Below are 20,186 nucleotides of genomic sequence, written 5' to 3' on the forward strand. Positions count from 1 at the left end.
GCTAAGGTTTCTGTAGAAAAGTCCCTCCTCAGTCCCTGACTCCAGCAGCTGACTTGGCAGTAGTATCAGCAGTCGCTCCATTTCTCAGAGTTAAAACTTTGGTTACTGTCCAGGGAGATGTGGCCCCATATTGTGAAAAGCATTTCTCGCCTCATTTCTTCCCTTGCTGTGTCTCTGCTGCTGCAGCTTCCAGGGTCTGGGCAAAAGTGCTATGAAGATCAACCCATGAGTTACATGCGTGGAGATGTGGAGATCGGCTTCTTTTTACCCTCACTATCACCTGAAGTGAGCAATGTCACAGGAGCAAAGCGGTTTCAGAGTCATCCTAACAAGGCTTGTAGGGATTTTAAGTAAGTATCTCTCTCTCTCTGCCTGTGCTCATTTCCACTGAGAGGATGTAAGAAAAGTCCTCATTGTTCAGTATGAGTCTCTCCCCTCTCCTTGTCTCTTCATGTTTGTATCTTCTTGGCAGCTTTCATTGTGTCTCCTTAACGTCAGAGTTGAAGAAAGAAAACCTTTCTCCTCTCTATATTTTTATAAACATTTATAAGAATTGTGTATATTTTTTGTCTAAGGAAGGCCATTAAATGATATAAATTATTAGTTATTCATTTAATGCTTTAATATGTTTTGTGTATTCAATTTGATGTTCATCATCTAGGAAAAGTGGGAATTTTGACCTAGGAGGAGAAGTTTCTCCAACCATTGAAACATTAAATCACAATCCTGTTCTAAATCAAATGCCCTTTTCTGTGTTATGAATTATTTGATTTTTCCTTGAGAACTGCACCCCATGGAGAAGGCAAGGCCCCTATATTGTCAGTACTGATGATAATTTGATGCAAATTGAATATAAGTGAGTATAATGTCACAGAACCTTATTTCTCCCTTCCATTATACTCTTTAGAGTCCACAAAAACCCATGTTTTCTTGTGGAATGAGTGAATGGCTCAAGCAAGCAAAGTTACGTGAGGACATAAAGCCAGTAGTCCTCACCCTTTAAGAAATTACAAAAAGAAAAGAATATTGGAACAATGTGTATGGACAGAGGCTAGTTTGAATTCAAATGGAAGGAGCTAAACAGCCATTGCAGTCCTTAGTTGTGTCTAATTGTTGAGAAAGTCCCTCTTCTGAAAGGAATTCTGTGTGAAGGTTGTTTTAATGTTCTGTAACATTTACCATTTATTCACCAGAGTTATTGACAAAAATTTGCAACAATTCTTCATGCCTGAATTCACCCTGGAGGAGATTAACAGGAATCCCAATCTGTTGCCCAACATTTCCCTGGGATACCGTACTTACAACACCCATTTCAGTGAAGAAAGGAGCTTGGAGCACTACCTGTGGTGGCTATCTGGAACAGACCAGCTCATCCCTAATTACAACTGCAGAGAGAGAGGAAAGATTGTTGCTGCCATTGGAGGAGCCACATCAGCTCTCTCTGTTCAGATGGGGACCCTGCTTGAATGCTACCGTTTACCCCAGGTGAATTAGATAGAACCTAATACATTCTCTGGTTTTCTGTGCAATCCAGTAGTCAGAGCAGTTGTGTTGGTGGTAGATGTAGCAGGAGCAGCAGCAGTAAGTTAAAATGCATTTGATACTACCCTTAATAAAATAAAATGCTTTACATAAGTATTTCTTTTGATATTCACAATAAACTCTTAATGAAGATATTCTTATAACTCCCATTTATAGTGGAGAATATTGTGACTGAGAAAAGTTAAATTGTTATCATGCAGCTAAAGATTAACTGAGATACTAATTAATCTGGGTTTTCTTAGATCCGTTTAGCTCTCTAGTGACTGATCAAACTACTGTCTTCATCATCAGGGAAATTGAGCAACTCCTGGAAAAGCAACCATATTGTAAGCCAAGAAGGCATTTAGCCTTCAACCCGAGAAAGGATCTTAGAGCAAAACTAGTTATACTTGCCCATTATAAAGATAAGTTCAATAAAGATTGGAGAAGTTCAAGTGTTTACTCAACACCCACAATTCACTGGTGGAAGAGAACTGATTAGATCTTACCATTTTGACTTTAAGTTGAATGGTCTTTCAGTCTTTTACATCTCATCCTATGAGCTTCATTTTTCATGATCACTTAGCCCCTCACTATTAGTCCAGAATTTACTGAGATGAGAATTATTTATAAAAGGAAACTGAGCCTGAGCACTGATGCATAAGGTGCTTATTTTGGGGAGCACTGGGAAGCCTGTCCACAGAGCTGTCCTAAGAACTTCATAAGCACTTTTAGGAATGTACCAGAGTTTGAGAACATTCTTGACATTGCATTCAAAGAGAATACTATTTTTATTAATGGGCACAGAAGGAGAGCAGAAACATACAGTGCAAGGAGCAACATTTCAGAAAGCACCTCATCTTTTCCAAACTGAAAAGAGACCTCTCTGAGCACTGTAGTTTAAGCTGGCTGCTTAGTGAACTTTGCCATTGGTCAGTCAGATGAGAGACTGTTTTGTATGTTCAGAAGTAAGAAGAAAATTGGGGATGATTTCATGGAAGAGAAACAATGAAAATTTAGATGGTTTCATTTAAAGAAACTGGAAGTCAGTTTTGAATATATAACTATGCATATGAAAAGGTGAAGGACTGGAAGCCTCTCTCCATTTATATCCACATCCCTTATTTTAAAGCTCTTCTGATTTAATGTAACATTATTTAACTATAATTTCTTTAATATTCAATATTTAAGGCCCTTGGAGAAAAATCACTTGGGATCTTTGTTGTGTCACTAACATTGAAATTATAAATAGTCCTGACCATATACTTGGAGAAGAGTAAAAACAAAAACTTACAAGCTCACAGAGTGTAGGAATTAACTCTAGATGTCCTTGCTGAAACATGCTGACCTGTCTCATTGAGGGAATCATGAGAAAGGGTTCATCTAGCATCTTTGTTGCCAGATAATATAACTGCAGGAAGTCTGGCCTAGAAAAAAGGAAACCTGTCACATCTGGGATTATTTTTCCTTGATTCTGATCAGAGAGAACATGGCAGGATAGGTTGATGAAGTCTCCTTCACCAAATAGGCAGAGTCTTTCCTACTGTGATGTGAGGGTATATATCTGACCCTCAGATCTGAAACACTATTTGTCATAGATGAATTGAATTTTTATCAGCCTTCTTATGCCGTCCATGAATATCTGTTTTTTTGTCAATGACACAGATGTTCGGCCAAAGATTGTGGTAATGATTAACAAATTTTGGGGCAGACGTTCTAATGTCTCTTGGAGAGTAAACAATACATTTCAAGACATAAATAGAGGGACTTTCAGATAGAAATTGTTATCTGGGATAAACTTTACAATAAAATCTAAAACTTTCTTCTAACAGTACATATGCCAATATAAATAAGTGTATTTTACTTTAGTTCCCTCAGTAGCAGCATGCACCTGCTCATTCATATTTTTTTCCTAATCCAGATTACTTATGGTCCATTTGATTCCACTCTTGGTGACAAAGCCCAGTTTCCTTCCCTCTATCAGATGGCCCACAAATCCTCTGCTCTTCATCGAGGTATTGTCCGCTTATTGGTGTATTTTCAATGGAACTGGATAGGTCTGATTGTCATTGATGACATGAGAGGTGAGGAATTCCTCAGAGAAATGAGAGAGGAAATGAAAAGGAATAGAGTTTGTTTGTCCTTTACAGAGAAGGTCCCTCTCAGTGACAGAAAAAATAGGGAGACAGCTGAGACCTTCAAGTCCAGGATCTTAACTTCAGAAGTTAAAGTCATTGTCATCCATCCTGACACAGACTCATCAACAATTATGAGAAACCCACCAGGATATTTATTTCTAACCAAGAAGGTGTGGATTTCCACATCTCATTCAGACACTACATTGAGAGCCCTGTACCATTATGGTTTCACTTTCCATGCTTCTCTCTACTTTTCACACTTGACTACTCCAGTCCCTGGGTTTGAGAGTTTTATCAGGGAGATTATGCTCTCTGTAAATAAGGAGAATAATCTTCTTCAAGCATATAGGCCATCACCTTTGAAATGCTCAGATCAACCAGATATCCCAGAGCAAGATTTATATTTACCAAATGCCTCCATGAAATATTTACCTTTTTACCCTGTGGAAATGGCATCCTCCTCCTTGACTTACAATATCTACAATGCTTTTTATGCTGTGGCTTGGGCTCTCCATGAAATACTGATGAAAAGATCTGAGAAAAGGTCCTTGGGAATTGAAGAATCTGCATTGCCTCATGCATGGCAGGTAATATGGAAAGTGTGCTGCCTTTTTAGTTATGATTTTTTGAGTATGTATTTTAGCCAGAAGTGGGACACAGGAGACATTGAAGACTTTTCACTTTCTAAAATTATTCTGATTGTATATTCCTCAAAAATTTTATTGTTGGTTTCCAACATTTGTCAAATTGCATATAAAGTTAAAATGAAATTTCCTTCCTAGAGTCTTAGAGTTGTAAATAACCTTAGGTTTCATATTTACTATTGGGCTCTGGACTTTTTTTTATCATAAATATTTGAAGGCCTTTTATTTCATTAGGAATCCATTTTTTCCTTGAAGGACTGAACTTAGGTTTTCTGGGTAGTTGATCCTTAGTTATAAGCTAGATCCTTTTTTTCTTGAAATTATCTTATTCCAAGCACACTGATCTTTCATTTAAGAAGATGAGGAGTCTTTGGTCATCCTAACTGCAGCTTCTTTCTGCCTCCTTGCAATATTTTCTCCTTCAACTTGGAGGTCTAGAATTGGGCTAAAATATCCCTGGTGACTTCCTCTGTAGATCTTTTTAAGTACGTGTTTTGTGACTTCTTTCATGGTCTATTTTACCTTCATATTCTAGAATGCAGGAGGAATTTATTTGATACTTTCTTGAAACATAGAATCTATGTTCTTTTTCATTGTAGAACTCTTGTGGTCTTATAATATTAAATGTTCTCTCTTCTATCTGTGTTCCAGCTCAGCATTTTCCATTGTGATACTACATATTGTTTTCCATTATTTTCCCTTTGGGCTTTTTCTTTTATTTCTTAAAGTGCCATTACCTTCTGTTAGGATTACTAGGTGAGAATTCAGGTTGTCTGGACAATTACAAGGTGAGAACTCAGGTTGACTTGACAGTTCTCTGGCTCAGACTTGTAAAGGGAGTTTACACCTTAGGAATCCTAGAAGGAGCAAGCTCATTGGTTGAAGTGGTTCTTCCCAGAAGCCCTTGCATTATCTCACGCCCATTCTCTGGGAGGATAAAAGAGGCAACATTGGGCCTGGAGAGCAGATTGGACTGGGGAAGGACAAGGGCTGGAGGACAGAACTCCAGGAAGAGGAGAAGTCTCTGCATTACATCAGGCCTGATGGGGCTCTCTGCAGGAAGGGAAGTCACTTCTCTGGACAAGAGTTAACGGCAACTGCCTGGAGACAACGGTTCACTACAGGAAGAATAATCTGTCTGAGAGATTTGAGTAGACACAGCAGATCTCTTCCCAGAGAGTGATCCAGCAGCTTCTGGAGACGACAGCTCGCTACAATTAGCGCCCAACGTGGGGCCAGGACCTTTTGCTTATCCTGACAAGAGGAGCTAGACCAGACCTTCGCAATTTGGCGCCCGAACAGGGACAGACACAATCCTGATTCCAGTGGAAAAGCCTCCCATCCAGATCTCAGTCTCTCTGACCCAGAACCGTGAGTAACAAGGAAACTTTGTTAAAGATTAAGGTGAGCATGCTACTTGTTAAGAGCTAAACCAGCTATCTCTTATAGTGAAATGGGGCAAACACCTTCTGTTCAAGGAAAATGTTTAGAGAGCATCATCAAGGTTATGAAAAGCCAAGGCCTGATTATAATTTTGGAGGAGATTACTGAACTTTTAAGAACTGTGAAGGTCATATGTCCTTCTTTTTCTCTGGAAGAAGAATTGGATCCAGATGAATGGGAATTAGTAGGAAAGCAATTAGGTGAACACTACAATTCCAGGCCAAACTCAATTTCCAAAGATACAATTCATATATACAATGTAATCCAATTGGCTTTAAAAAATGTTATTCTAAAGGAAGAGATGAAGGAGCAAAATGGGAGGTGTCAACTAAACTAGGTAAAAAAGGATGAATCAGATAACAATGAAGTTAAGTATAATTCTGAGCAACAGCAACAGGAGCACCTCCCATCTCCTCCCTCAATTAACCCTTCAGGGGTGGAGCAAGAAGGAGGAGAGGAAGAGGCAGAAACACAAACAGAATTGTCTGTGAAGCAGTCTAAACCTATGACAAGATTAGAAAAAGCATTGGTTAAAGCTAAGAGAGAAGGACAGGATATAAGTGATTTTATACATGCATATCCTGTGATTGAAGAGATTGACTCTGTAGGCCATAAAAGGAGAAAATATGCACCTTTAGATTTCAATAAAATTAAAGATTTGAAAAAAGGTTGTACCCTTTATGGGGCTACATCAGCTTATGTTAAAATGTTACTAGATGGTTTGTCTTAAGAAGTCCTAACCCTGAATGATTGGAAATCCATAGCAAGGACATGTCTGGAACCTGGAGAAAATTTCCTATGGCTTGTGGAATTTCATGAATTATGTAAAATTCAAGTCAGATGCAATTTGGAAATAGGAGTTAACACACAATTCACTTTTGAGCACTTAGCTGGTGAAGGTTGGTATGGAGAGAATTCAGAACAGATTAATTATACCATGACAATATATGAGCAAATTGCTAAGGCTGCAATAAAAGCTTGGGGTGTCCTCCCTTGACAGAAAGATCAGGGAGAGGCTTTCACTAAAATAGAGCAAGGTCCCAATGAACCTTTTGCAGATTTTGTGGGACGTTTGCAAACTGCTGTCAAAAGAACTATTGGAGAAAATGCAGCTACAGAAATAATGACCAGACATCTGGCTAAGGAAAATGCCAATGAGATTTGCAAAAGAATTATATGGGGATTAGACAAAGATGCTCCTTTAGAGGAGATCATAAGATGCTGTGCTACAGTGGGAACAAATGCTTTTTACACCAGGACAATGATGAATGTGGAAAGACAGGGTCCTTCCTGGCAAGGGACTTCAAGAGAAACTCGGCGATGTTTTCAATGTGGAAAAATTGGACATCTAAGAGCTCAGTGTAGGTATGGAGATACAGTGAGAAGACAGGATGAAAGAAGATTTAAAACCCCATGTCCAAAATGCAACAGAGGACTCCATTGGGCATCAGAGTGTAGAATAATTCAGGTAAATGGGATGAGGGGCCCAGGTCCAGGGCCCCAGGCAAAAAAGACTTGGGACATGATGGCAGCTGATGTTACACCCAAAGAACCTTTAGAAGGTCAGGACTCTGATGTGATCAACCAGCAGAAAAGCAATCACATGGCAGAAAGGGATTACCTGATAATCAGATTGCAAAAATGGATTACACTTGGGGAGAATACAGGCCTTTTAAACCAACAGGGCTGTGTCCAGTGCAAACAATTCCAATGTAATTGCCAGATGATGAGAAAAGATTTAGAAAGTGGTAAATAGAAGGTAATTAGATAGGTTAACTGCCTGGGAGAGAGGGTTTGCTTGTATTTCTTCAGCAGGAGAAGGAAATAGATGGGTGCCAACAAGTCATATTCGCCTTGTCCATCAAAGAGAGATAGAAAAAGAGAAAGACCTCAAAATAAAGGAGAAGATCTAAGAAACATCTGACACTGACAGAGCATGGATAATAAAAAGACTGTTAAAGAACTTTAAAACCAACAGGAATCATTGGACTTCCTCACACAAGATGAGACTAATGGACAATGGACTTATGGACATTTATAAATTCTCAATTTATGATTATTTGATCATGTTATTTGTTATATACTTCTAGCATGTATTATGTTACTATGTTACTATGTGCTTATGTAATTTATGTAATTATGTGTAATACCTCCCATATTGATGGATTTATGTTTCAAGGTCATGACTATCCTATGTTCTAAATCAAAAGAAAAGGGGAGATGTTAGGATTATTAGGTGAGAATTCAGGTTGTCTGGACAATTACAAGGTGAGAACTCAGGTTGACTTGACAGTTCTCTGGCTCAGACTTGTAAAGGGAGTTTACACCTTAGGAATGCTAGAAGGAGCAAGCTCATTGGTTGAAGTGGTTCTTTCTTCCCAGAAGCCCTTGCATTATCCCTCGCCCATTCTCTGGGAGGATAAAAGAGGCAACATTGGGCCTGGAGAGCAGATTGGACTGGGGAAGGACAAGGGCTGGAGGACAGCACTCCAGGAAGAGGAGAAGTCTCTGCATTACATCAGGCCTGATGGGGCTCTCTGCAGGAAGGGAAGTCACTTCTCTGGACAAGAGTTAACAGCAACTGCCTGGAGACAACGGTTCACTACAGGAAGAAGAATCTGTCTGAGAGATTTGAGTAGACACAGCAGATCTCTTCCCAGAGAGTGATCCAGCAGCTTCTGGAGACAACAGCTCTCTACAACCTTCTACCTTCTTAGTTTTAATTTTTAAGAAAATATTGTCCTCAATGAGCGTCTATATTTGCTATTCAATTTGTCCAATTCTGATTTTTAAGCCTTTTTTTCTCCTCTATTGTCTTTTTATGCTTTCTTTTATATCTCTCGCATTTATATTCATAATTTTTCTGTATTTCCCTTTGAAAATTTTGAAATTTCATTTTGAACTCTTCTGTGGCTTTAGACCAATTCTTACTTATGGTATGGATTTTGGATAAAGGAGTTTTAATTTTGTTATTTTCTTCTTAGTATGGATTTTTCATCTTCCTGTTCATCACAGTAATTTTCTATGATCAGAGCTATTTTGTGTTGTTTACCAATTTCCCCAGGCTGTTATTTGACTTTATCTGTTTATTAGAGTAGTGTCCTGTTTCCAGGATAAAGGGGCCAATATCCCAAGATTCAGGAGTTTTGTGCAGCTATTTTCATGGATTCTTCTAGGGACTTGGAAGTTTCAGTTCTTCCAAGGGTGTCTGATCTTTGAAGAAATATTTTTATTAATGATCCAGCCTCTATTCTGTTCTGTGAGTTATCACAAGCACTTTTCCCTGCCCTACAAGAGTGAGAAGGTCCATATTCTGATGTTGCTAAATGTTCTGCTGTGCTAGTTCTCTTTCTCATTCTCAAACTGTGAGGCAGGAAGATGTGCTCGATCTGGATACTGCAAAAACAAGCGAGTTCTGTCCCAGGGCTTTAAAAATGACCTCTGTAATACCTTCTGACAAGCTCTTCAACCCTATTAACATCTGTGGTCCAAGAACTCCTGAAATGGCTGCCACTTCTGCAGTTTCTTCAGGTGCTGTGTATTCAGTGGCTGCTGTATTGAGCTACTGCTTTACACTGAGTGCTTTGAAAGTCATACAAATGGTTTCATAGTTCATCCTGGAGATGGGAGAAAACCACTGGAGATTATCAAGGATGGGAGTGCCACAGTCTAGCCTGCACTACAAAATAATCCCTTCCAAGGCAGGATGAAGGGCAGAATAGGAGAGGTTTAAGGCAGAGGCACCCACCAGGAGGCTATTGACATAATTCAGGTGTGAAGTCATGAGGATGTTCCAGTAGCAGAGAACAGGAGGGGAACATATTAGAGAGATGCTGCAAGTAGACCTTGGCAATAAATTAATAAAGGGGGTGAGAAACAATGAGGACTTGAGTGTGAAACTGAAATTATAAACTAGATGTGTCCCAGAAGAAACTCAGATTTGATCCCACCTGAAAATCAGACCCCAAGACTCCATAAATTCTCGTATTACTTTTCCCTGAGGTACCACTCACTGATGAGCATTTCTCTTCTTTTTCAGCTACACTCCTACCTGAAGAACACCCAATTTAAGAATGTTGTTGGTGAGCAGGTGTTTGTGGATGAGAACAGACGTACGGAGGCTCAGTATGCCATTATGAACTATGTATATGAGTTTTATAATGATCGTCTTTTGTACGTGGGGGACTTCATCCCAGAAGCTCAGCTCAGTCAAGATTTTACAATTTGTGCAAATGCTATAGAGTGGCATGCATGGAGTTCAAAGGTCAGACACATGTTTAATGTTACTTTATGCTCTTAAACAGGAAGAATCCTTGTCTTATGTGGTGTACTCTCCATTATTGACAGGTGCAGCTGGGTGGGAAAATGGCTAGATTATAAGACCTGGTTCTGTCTCACTTGTCATAAGTTCATACATGTCTTCCCTGTTTTCTCTGAAGCAATCCTCTTTGTCATTTCTTACACCACTATAATATTTTATTATATTTATGCACATCTACATAGGCATATTGTTAAACACTGAGAAATTTTGTTGCATATATATATATATACATATATATGTAAATTTTTATCTATGTATTCACACAGATCTAGAAATATAGGTAGTTCAACAAATCTTCAATTTTTAGATTTCATTTCATATTCCCATTCTTTACCATTTTCAAAGAAGGCATAAATATATTTTAATTTGTATTTGTTTTCACCTTCTATAGGAAAGAATGAAAAAAACTTTTATGCAGCTCAACATAGAGGATTCAAAATATAACCATGACTTTCCATTTCACATTGCTCACTTTTTTCCTAAAAAATGTATCTGTATATCTATCTGTGTGTGTGTGTGCGTGTGTAAACAAACTTATCCATGTTCTATCTTTTGAGGCAAATTGTTTATACTTCAACCTGTTCTTTGTAATTGATTGTAGAAATCATAAGTCACAAAATGAATTAGACTTCAAAAGTGTTCTTGGAAAACCATTGCTGTTACTGTGCAAAATGTTTTCTTAGTTCAATGCATTTTACTTTTTGTTATTTCATGCAACTCTTTACCTTTTTCTAAAATCAACCAGGTTATCATGTCTAATAGTACACCACTGTTCTCTCACTATTATATACACCACATCTTGTTTAGTCACAGAGGATAGAGCACTGACCTTGGAGCCACGGGTTTACATCCAATCTGAGACACTCTAAATTGCCTAGTTCTATGACACTGAGCAAGTCACTTAATCCCAATTCACACACATACACACACACTCACAGCCAAGACCAAAGTCTATTAGAATTATCTTGTATCACCTTATTGTTGAAATGAACCAAGTTCTGCTGATCATCATATAATCTTACTACTTTGTAAAATGTTCTCCCAGTTCTATTCATTAGTATTAATTTTATCTCTTTATCTCTGGTATTCCTCAGTAACATTCTGTGTTCTCCCTTATCTCTTTAAATTCTATCTATTTTTGGTTTTACTTGCTCTGGGATCAGGATCACTACTGCTTTTCTGTTTTTTTACTTCAGCTGAAGAATAATATATTCTGTTCTACTGTTTACCTTTAATCTGTATGTATATTATTGCTTCACATTTGTTTATTTCAAACAATATATTGAGTATTCTGGCCTTTAATCCATTCTGCTCTCTACTTCTCTTTTCTGGGCTTGCCCATCCCATTCACATTCACACTTAAGATTACTAACTCTGTATTTCTCAGCAATTTATGATTTCTGCATTATACTTTTCTCTCCCCTTCACCCTTTCCCTCCTCACCAGTGTTTTGTTTCTAATCCTCACATCCCTCAATCTGTCCTACCTCTTTTCAGTCACTTCCCATTATCTTCATCCTGTTCCCTTCTACTTCTGGCTTCCCTTCCATTAGCTTTCTTTTTTTTTTCCCAATCCCATTTCTACTTAAGACAGTGAAAAAAATTTCAGTACCTAACAATATATGTAGGATATTCCCTCTGTGAGTCCAAACCCAGGAGATTTAGAGTCCATCCATGTTCATACCTCACCCTTCTTTCCTTATAATGTAATAGGCCGTGTGTCCCTCTTTGCATGATGTCATTAGCTCATTTTACTTCCCCTTTTTCTTCTGCCAATACAATTATTTTCCACTTTTAATTTATTTTTTATATTATCACATTAATGTTCACTTATTTCTATACCTTCTGCCTAGTTACACTTTCCCTCTTTTTTATCCTGATTTAACTTTTTTTCTGACACTCTTTATTCTTGTATTTAAAGTTTCATTTTGTTTATAGCTTTGGTCATTGCATCAGAAAAGATCGAAATGTTCCTATTTCATCAAATATCTAATTCCCCTCAGAAAGATAATGCTTAATTTTTCTGAGTAGCTGATTTTTGGTTTTGTCCAAACTCTTTTACCTCCCAGAATATAGTATTCTATGCCCTCAAATCCTTTAATGTAGTAGTTTTTTAAGTCCTGGATAATATTGATGGTGGTGCTTTGATTTTTGCTTCTTTTTCTGTTATCTTGCAAAATTTTCCCCTTGATCATGGAACTTAGCTGCAATATTTCTTCGAGGTTTCATTTTACTTCTCTTTAAGGAAGTAATCTGTGTATTCGTTCAATGAATTTTACCTTTTGCTTCTCAAATATCAGAACAGTTTTCCTTGATGATTTCCTGAAATATGTTTACTGGGCTCTTTTATTTATCATGGTTTTCACAACATCCACTAATTATTATTTTGTCACTCCTGCTTCTGTTTTCCACATCATTTGTTTCTCCAATGAATATTTTATATTTTCTTCAAATTATTCACTTATTCTTCCTATTATTTCATTAATTCTAGATGTCTAGTTGAGTCATCATTTCCATTTATCAGAGTCTAAGTTTTAGTGAATTACTTTTTTTCTTTGAGTCTTTCATCTCCTTTTAGATTTGGCCAATTGTACTTCAGAGGAATTTTTGTTCTATGGCTTTTTTTTTTCATTTCTCCAATTTTATTTTAGGTGTTATTTTCTTTTGCAATTTCCTCAAATTGATTTTTAAGAAATAATTATCTTCTATATTTTTCCCATTTTGCCAAATTTGTTTTGTGAGGAGTTTTTTCTTCTAGGCATTTTTTTATTTCTTTTTCCAAACTTGGGATATTATTTCCAAATTGTCATAAATTTCCTTCATAATTCTTATTCTGGCAAACTTTTCCTTACATCTCTTTTTAAAGATCTTTTTTGAGCTTTTTCAATAGAGGCTTTTGAGCTTGACCTGAATTCATATTCCCCTCTGAGAATTTACTCATAGACATTTTGCCATTGTTATCCTCTTCCAGGCTTCTATTATGATCTTCCCTGACTGATATCTGTCTATGGTCAGAGCCTTTTTTTGCTGGTCTGTTCACTCTTGAAATTTGGGCTCTGTTCCTTGGACACACAAGAGATTGTCTCAAGTTTCTTTTGCAGAAGAATAGGGTCTCTCACAGACTGTGTGGGGCTAATGGTGCTTCAGGTTTTGCACTAAGCTGACTTGCTGAGATTCACTGACTTCCCGGTTCTCTTCTATGTTTGCCCTGGAGTTCTCACAGCAGAACTGCTGATGCCCTGGCTTTCTGGATGAGGACACAGTAGGCACTGTTGCTGTACTTTGGCTAAGAACCTCCCACTAAATTCCCAGTGCTGGTACCCCACCTCTGCTGGGCCATGATCCACCTTTGCTGTCCACACAGACCTGTCCTGAAGGCATTCCAATATATATTAAGCTGAAAAGTTACATTCCAAATGTTTCTGGGTTCTGTCTCTCCAAAATCCAATCTGGCACTTGATCGGCCAAAAGTTTTATTTTTGGTTTTTCTTTGAGTTCACTAATTCCTTCAATTTTTCTTTCATCACTTATTACTGAAGAAAACATTTCCAGTACAATTGCATAATAGTGGTGTTCATGGACATCCTTGTTGAACCCTTGATCTTATGAGGAATACTTCTAGGGATTCAATATTCACATTGCTTTGGAAACAGCACCTGAAGTACAATGGCCCTGCCCAAAGAGAAGCTTCAGGGTCTTGTTGAGATATCTCCCACATGTATAACTGAGACTGGGGAAGTCAACTTCTCTGTAATTAGCCAATATATGGGCTATGTTATAAATGACCAGGGTATGAAATACCTTTTTGTGAATGGTTTAATAGGAAGTTTCTCACTGAGTGTTGCAGAAGAATGGGTGACAAATGGAAAGAGTAAATTGGATTGTGTGATCATTCATAAACCAGAATGGCAAAAAACAGCTGAGTTTTTCTTCACAAACATAAATAGCTATCAGCTAAAAATGTTTATTCCATTCTCCTGTCACTATCTTAGGTTCCCTCTGCAGTATGTAGTGCAAGATGTCCTGCTGGATTCAGGAAGTTGCCTTTGGAGGGGAAGCCTCCTTGTTGCTTCAGCTGTTCCCCATGCTCACAAGGAGAAATCTCCAGTCATATGGGTGAGTTACTGCAAGGAGCTCGCTTCACAGGACCCCTGCTAGTGAAAAAAACTGAGGATATACTTTTGTGTCAATTTTCTAGAAATGTTACAGTCTCGATAATTGATAATTTAGAGAAAGAGCAAAAGTAAGGAACTTTTCAAATAAGATAAAGGGCAAAAACAAGAATGCACATTCTCACCAATATTATGAATCTTTCTACTAGAAATGTTACCTTTGAAAATAAGAGACGAAAGTGAATTTGAAGGAATTAATGTATGCAATGAAAAAACTAATATCACTCTTTACAGGATATATGGTATGTTTAGAGAATCCTTGAAAATCAACAAAAACTACTTGAAACAGTTAATAATTTTAGCATAATTGGTGGATATAAACTAAACCCACATTTGTCACTGCCATTTGTATGTTACCAACAAAGGCCAAGAATGAGAGGTAGAAAGAGAAATCCAATATAAGTGTAAACAAGACAAAATATGTGGAAGTCAACTAGCCAAGACACAGCCAGGAATTGTACAAACACAATGACATGGTGAATTTTTCCTGCTGCAAAATGAGAAAGATAATATATATGAAGAAATTATTCATCATTTTATTTCTTTGATGAACTGCAATCACTTGTCCTTTTACAACCAGATAGTATATCATGGATATACACAAAGGTAAAGATTAAAAACAATATATACAAGTGTCTTTACATTTATATGTATATATAGAAAATGATAGTTGTACATAAGTATCAACATATATGTAAATGTATAAGTTTATAGATAAGGGATGTCTTTGCAAGAAATAGAAAGGGAGAAACAGACAGATAGTGAGAGACAAAGGCAGAGATAGAGATAGAAAGAAATGAATAGAGAGACAGAAATAGAAACAGATATTGAGATGGAAAAGGCAAAAGCAAGATACCTATTTTGGGGGGGGTATTCCACACATTATAGATTGCAGACTTTTCTCTAACTTATGGGCCTGGTTTCAGAGGAAATTTTACTCAACACTGACCAAGAGCTGAAAACTAGCAGGGTCTTCAGAGATCATGCTTCATGTCCCATATGAAAGCCAGAGCAGTTAGCTGACTGTGTAAACTCCATAGGAGTCATCCAAGCGCTTTCTACTGATGATCCAATATTGCCTTTCCACATTTCATTCTTCTACTGCTTTATGGTATTGAACAATATAGTAACAAAAAGTCGGGCATAGTGAGGAATGCTAAACAAATTGGCCTTTTCCCCTGACATTTTAATCAACACATTTAAAAGCAGGGATAGCCCTAGGAGTGGACCTGGGACTTCTGGTTAGAGGGAGCCCCAGCAGCAGGAACAATCTCTACCTAAGAAGGTCAGGCATTTAGCTGGGCCTTGTTTTCTGGGCCCACATTGTGGGGCAGAGTAACTTCCCCAGTATTAAAACTACATCTGCCCCTTCATGGCCATCACCTGTTTTCATCACACTGCACATGGAGTAACATCAGATAACTAATCTGCTCAGGAGGTTAAGAAATGAGTAATGGGATAAGGAAATCACCACGTGGGTCACAGGCTTGTGGAGTCAACACTGCATCACAAGCTCAAAGCAGAATGGGTGTGGCCATGGCTTATTCAATAGTATTGCATTTGAGCCTGGCCTTACATGGTTTTGAATCCAAGAGAGAAGGCAAAAGAGGAAAGCAGAAAAAGGCTGCTTCTATGGGAAGATCCTACAATTTGTACAAAATTTAGGCCCTCCCTTAAGTTCATCTGCTGCCTACTAGTGGGTCACACATGGGTCTCTCCCCTGCAATGAAGGCAAATTCTTGATTTAGTGATGAGAAGGATGAGGATGATGGTGCTAAAAATTATAAAAACCATGTAAATAGAGGCTCAATTTTGTGCTACATGTTGTCTCTCATTTGATGCTTATAATAACCTTACAAAAATAGTGTGATTATTATCCTTATTTCACTGAAAGGAAAACAAAGGCAGACTAAAGGATATTAATTGCCCAGAGTCACATAATAATTGTGTTTCTGACACAGGCTGTAAACTCTGACTTTCTTGACTTCAAGTCCTATTCATTCTCAAGTAGTCATGTTCTTACTGATAATGCAGAGTAAAATTGAAACAGCTGATGGCAACTTGTGACATAGCTAGCATGTCTCTTGGGGTTTTCACTGCAGATGTGTCGGGGCAATAAAAGATTTGGGAAGATCTTAGAAAAAGGGAAGACTCAATAAGGAGAAAAAAAAATTAGGCAACAGAGAGACTTCTGATAGAAATAAAGGGTCTAGTGGGTCACTGAAGTGGTCCAGATGCTAATTTCAGGTCTCTTGGATCTGAAAGCTAGGGGTAAAATAAGGTCAATCCAATATTTCAAATACTAGTGAAAGAATCCCATTGAGGATCCAAAGAGAATGTTTCTTTAAATTAATTGATGAAATGAAGGCCTTAACGGGTTATCATTTTGATTATTAACTGTATCCTGGGAAGGCTTCATTTCTCATAGGATAAATACAAGGAACACTTCCAAAACAAAAGAAACAAGTTTTCTATAAGAAACTTGCCAGCTATTTAATAAGTCATTAATCAGTCGATCAATAGTTATTTAGTATGAGAAGAACTTGGTCATAAATAGTGAGACAGAGTGATAAAAAGGAAGTGAATCCTTCATTCAGGGAGCTTCTATTCCAACAGAGAAGACAAAAATACATGCACTGTATCTACCAAGAAAATATTTAAAATCCATATCAATTGGTTGTGGAAAGGTGTAAACTGGGAGCTGGAAAGAATGAGGAAGTATGGATACCGGCAGCTCTTCAATTTGAGTTGTTCCCCAACACAACACAGAAGTAATCTGAATGTTTGATACTGAAGGGCTCCACTGTCTAAGCTTACTGTCCTTAGTGATTAAGTTAAGAAGAAGGTGACATCACTTACATAAAAGGAATAACGAGAACCTGAATCCAAGCCAACAGTGATCAAGGGCTTTAACAGAGCTGATCTGGCCAGTGTATCAAAGAACTTACCAGTGACTGTGTCATCCAGTAAAGAGAGAATGGGATTTTGCATCCTATGGAAGCAGAAGGACTTGCTGCAGCTCTCCTGACTATTTCCTGCTGCGGGAATGAAGAGAAATATTTTAATCTAAACTTTTAGTCCTTGTTTGTCTCCTGCAGATGCTGAGCAGTGTCAGAAGTGCCCAGAGGATGAATATCCCAATGAGCAGAGAGATCACTGCCTCCCCAAGACTGTGACCTTCCTGGATGTGAATGACCCTTGGGGGAAGGCAGTGACAGCTGTAGCTCTTTCACTCTCATTGCTCACGGCCCTGGTTCTGTGGGTCTTTGTGAAATTCCAAGACACTCCCATAGTGCAAGCCAATAACAGGAACCTCAGTTACCTGCTCCTCACCTCCCTTTCCTTCTGCTTCCTCTGCTCCTTGCTCTTTGTGGGCCGTCCCACCACTGCTTCCTGCCTTTTCCGACAAACAGTATTTGCTGTTGTGTTCACAGTGGCCGTTTCCTCCATTTTGGCCAAAACCATCATAGTGGTTCTGGCTTTCAGGGTTACAGGGCCAGGGAGCAGGATGCGGATATTCCTTCATCCTAGAGTGCCCTACTGTGTTGTTCTCATCTGCTCTGGAATTCAAGGGCTTTTCTGTGCCATTTGGTTGGGAACCTCTCCCCCCTTTCCAGAAGCAGACACACACTCTGAATCCAGGCACATCATCCTCACATGCAATGAGGGTTCCGCCTTTGCATTTTACTGTGTTCTGGGCTACATGGGCTTTCTGGCCCTGGGAAGTTTCACCATAGCCTTCCTGGCCAGAAACCTGCCTGATGCCTTCAATGAAGCCAAGTTCATCACTTTCAGCATGCTGGTGTTTTGCAGTGTCTGGATCTCTTTCCTCCCCACATATCAGAGCTCCAAAGGGAAAGCTGTGATGATTGTGGAGATCTTCTCCATCTTGGCCTCCAGCGCTGTGTTACTGGGCTGCATTTTTATTCCCAAATGTCTTGTGATTCTCCTGACATCATGGGAAAATAACACAAAACAGAATAAGAATCAAGGGAATTCCAGGAGCAAGAATTCTTCTTTTATTAAAATTTGATATCTTTATTTTCCCCTATTCCATGTAAAACAATATTTTTTCTTTGTTTTTAAAACTTTGACTTCCACGTTCTCTCCCTTCTTTCCCAATCCCAGAACCATTGAGAAGCCACAGTTTAGTTATACAAATATTTATATAAACATCTTGGTGAGAAATATACATGCACCATTCCTTGGGTTAATAAAAAGAACTCTTAAAATAATATTTTACAAACTGTGTAACATCAACATTTTCATCATAAAGCCCTTCAGAGTAGTTTTGGCTCATTGTGCTGCTGAAAAAGCAAAGTTGTTTGCAGGTGACCAGTTCACTCTATTTCTTGACTTTGTTTACCTTATATTTCACTTTTCCTATGTTCATGTATATCCTTCCAGATTTTTCCGGTCATCATAGTTACAGAATCATCAAAGTATTCCATCACAATTACATACCACAGTTTCCTCAGTGATTGTTCATTTGATGAGAATTCCCTCAATTTCCTATTGTTTCCCCAAGAACAGAGGCGACATCAATATTTTTGTACATATATTTCCTTTTCCTTTTTTTCTTAATCCCTTTTGGATTTCAAGCCATGTAGTGTTAGTTTTAGGTGAATGAATTTAAGCATAATATTCATTCACTCTCCCTCCCCTCCTTCCTTCCCTTAAACTAAATGCTTTGTTTCCTCTTTAATAAAAGATAATTTATGCCATTCTACTTCTCCCTTTCCCTTTCTCCCAATATATTCCACCAACCCTTTAATTTAATGCTATTTCTTTCATAAAGTATTCTTTCATATTCATATTCAGTTCACACCTATTCACTCGTTTTTATATACTTCTTCTAATAATGGGAAATTTCTCATGAATTACAAGGATCATCCTCTCATGTAAGAATGTAAAGAGGTAAATCAGGTTAAGTCCCTTATGATTTCCATTTCCTGATTAACAACTTGTGATTCTTCTAAATTCTGTATTTGAAAATCAAAATTTTTGTTTGGCTCTGGTCTTTTCATCACAAATACTTGGAATTCTTCTACTTCACTGAGTTCCTACTTTTTTCCTGAAGGTTTATCATCAGTTTTACTGGGCAGGTGATTCCCGGTTACAATCTTAGCTCCTTTGCTCTATAGAAATTCACATTCCAAATACTCTGATCCTTTAAAGAAGAAGCAACAATATCTTTTGTATCCGAACTGTCTTCTCACCATACTTGAACTCTTTCTTTCTAGATATTTGCAATATTTTCCCTTTTACCTAAAAGTTTTGGAAGTTGACAACCCTATTTCTGGACATTTCCTTCTTGAAATCTTCAGATGGTAATCAGTGCATTCATTCCATTTCTCTTTTATGTGATTATCAATTATTATAAACTAGGCTCTTCTCAGCAATATATTGATCCAAAACAATGGCAATAGATTTGTGATTGAAAATGCTATCTGTATCCAGAGAGAAAACTATAGTTTTCCCTGTTTGTTCTGATTTTCTTTCATAATTTGACTAATAGGAAAATATGGTTAAAATGATTGTACACGTATAACCTATATTAGATTGTTTGCTATCTTGAGAAGGGGAGACATTTGGAACTCCAAATCTTAAAAAATGAATATTAAAAATTATTTTCACATGTAATTGGAAAAAGAAAATACTATAGATTAGAATAAAATGAAAATGTTATTCTGAGAAAAAGAAAGGATATTTCTGAGATTTTTTTTCACTTCTTTATTCCATGATGCCCTAATGCCATCTGAGCATCATATATTTCGTTGTTGGTTTTTTCTGTGGAATTCAAAATGGCCTACCTGGAACTTCTATCTGCTGGTTGTAGGTTCATTTTTCAAAATTACACAGAATAGGTATACTTTCACTTATGTAGTCAACATGATATAATAATGAAAAAATGGAATTGAAGTCAAAAGATTTTAGTTCATATCTTC

The 20,186-nt window shown here is 37.7% G+C and overlaps 1 protein-coding gene across 1 annotated transcript; it reads left to right on the plus strand.

Moving 5' to 3' along the window:
- The first annotated feature begins 225 nt into the window (after window positions 1-225).
- Window positions 226-18,271, plus strand: LOC141555727 (vomeronasal type-2 receptor 26-like). The gene is made up of 5 exons (XM_074289246.1): window positions 226-350; window positions 1,194-1,485; window positions 9,786-9,858; window positions 14,072-14,182; window positions 17,337-18,271. The coding sequence occupies exons 1-5, from the start codon at window positions 226-228 to the stop codon at window positions 18,269-18,271; spliced, it is 1,536 nt and encodes a 511-aa protein (XP_074145347.1).
- The last annotated feature ends 1,915 nt before the right edge of the window (window positions 18,272-20,186 follow it).

This window comes from Sminthopsis crassicaudata, chromosome 1, assembly GCF_048593235.1.
Source record: "Sminthopsis crassicaudata isolate SCR6 chromosome 1, ASM4859323v1, whole genome shotgun sequence".
NCBI classification, from domain to species: domain Eukaryota; kingdom Metazoa; phylum Chordata; class Mammalia; order Dasyuromorphia; family Dasyuridae; genus Sminthopsis; species Sminthopsis crassicaudata.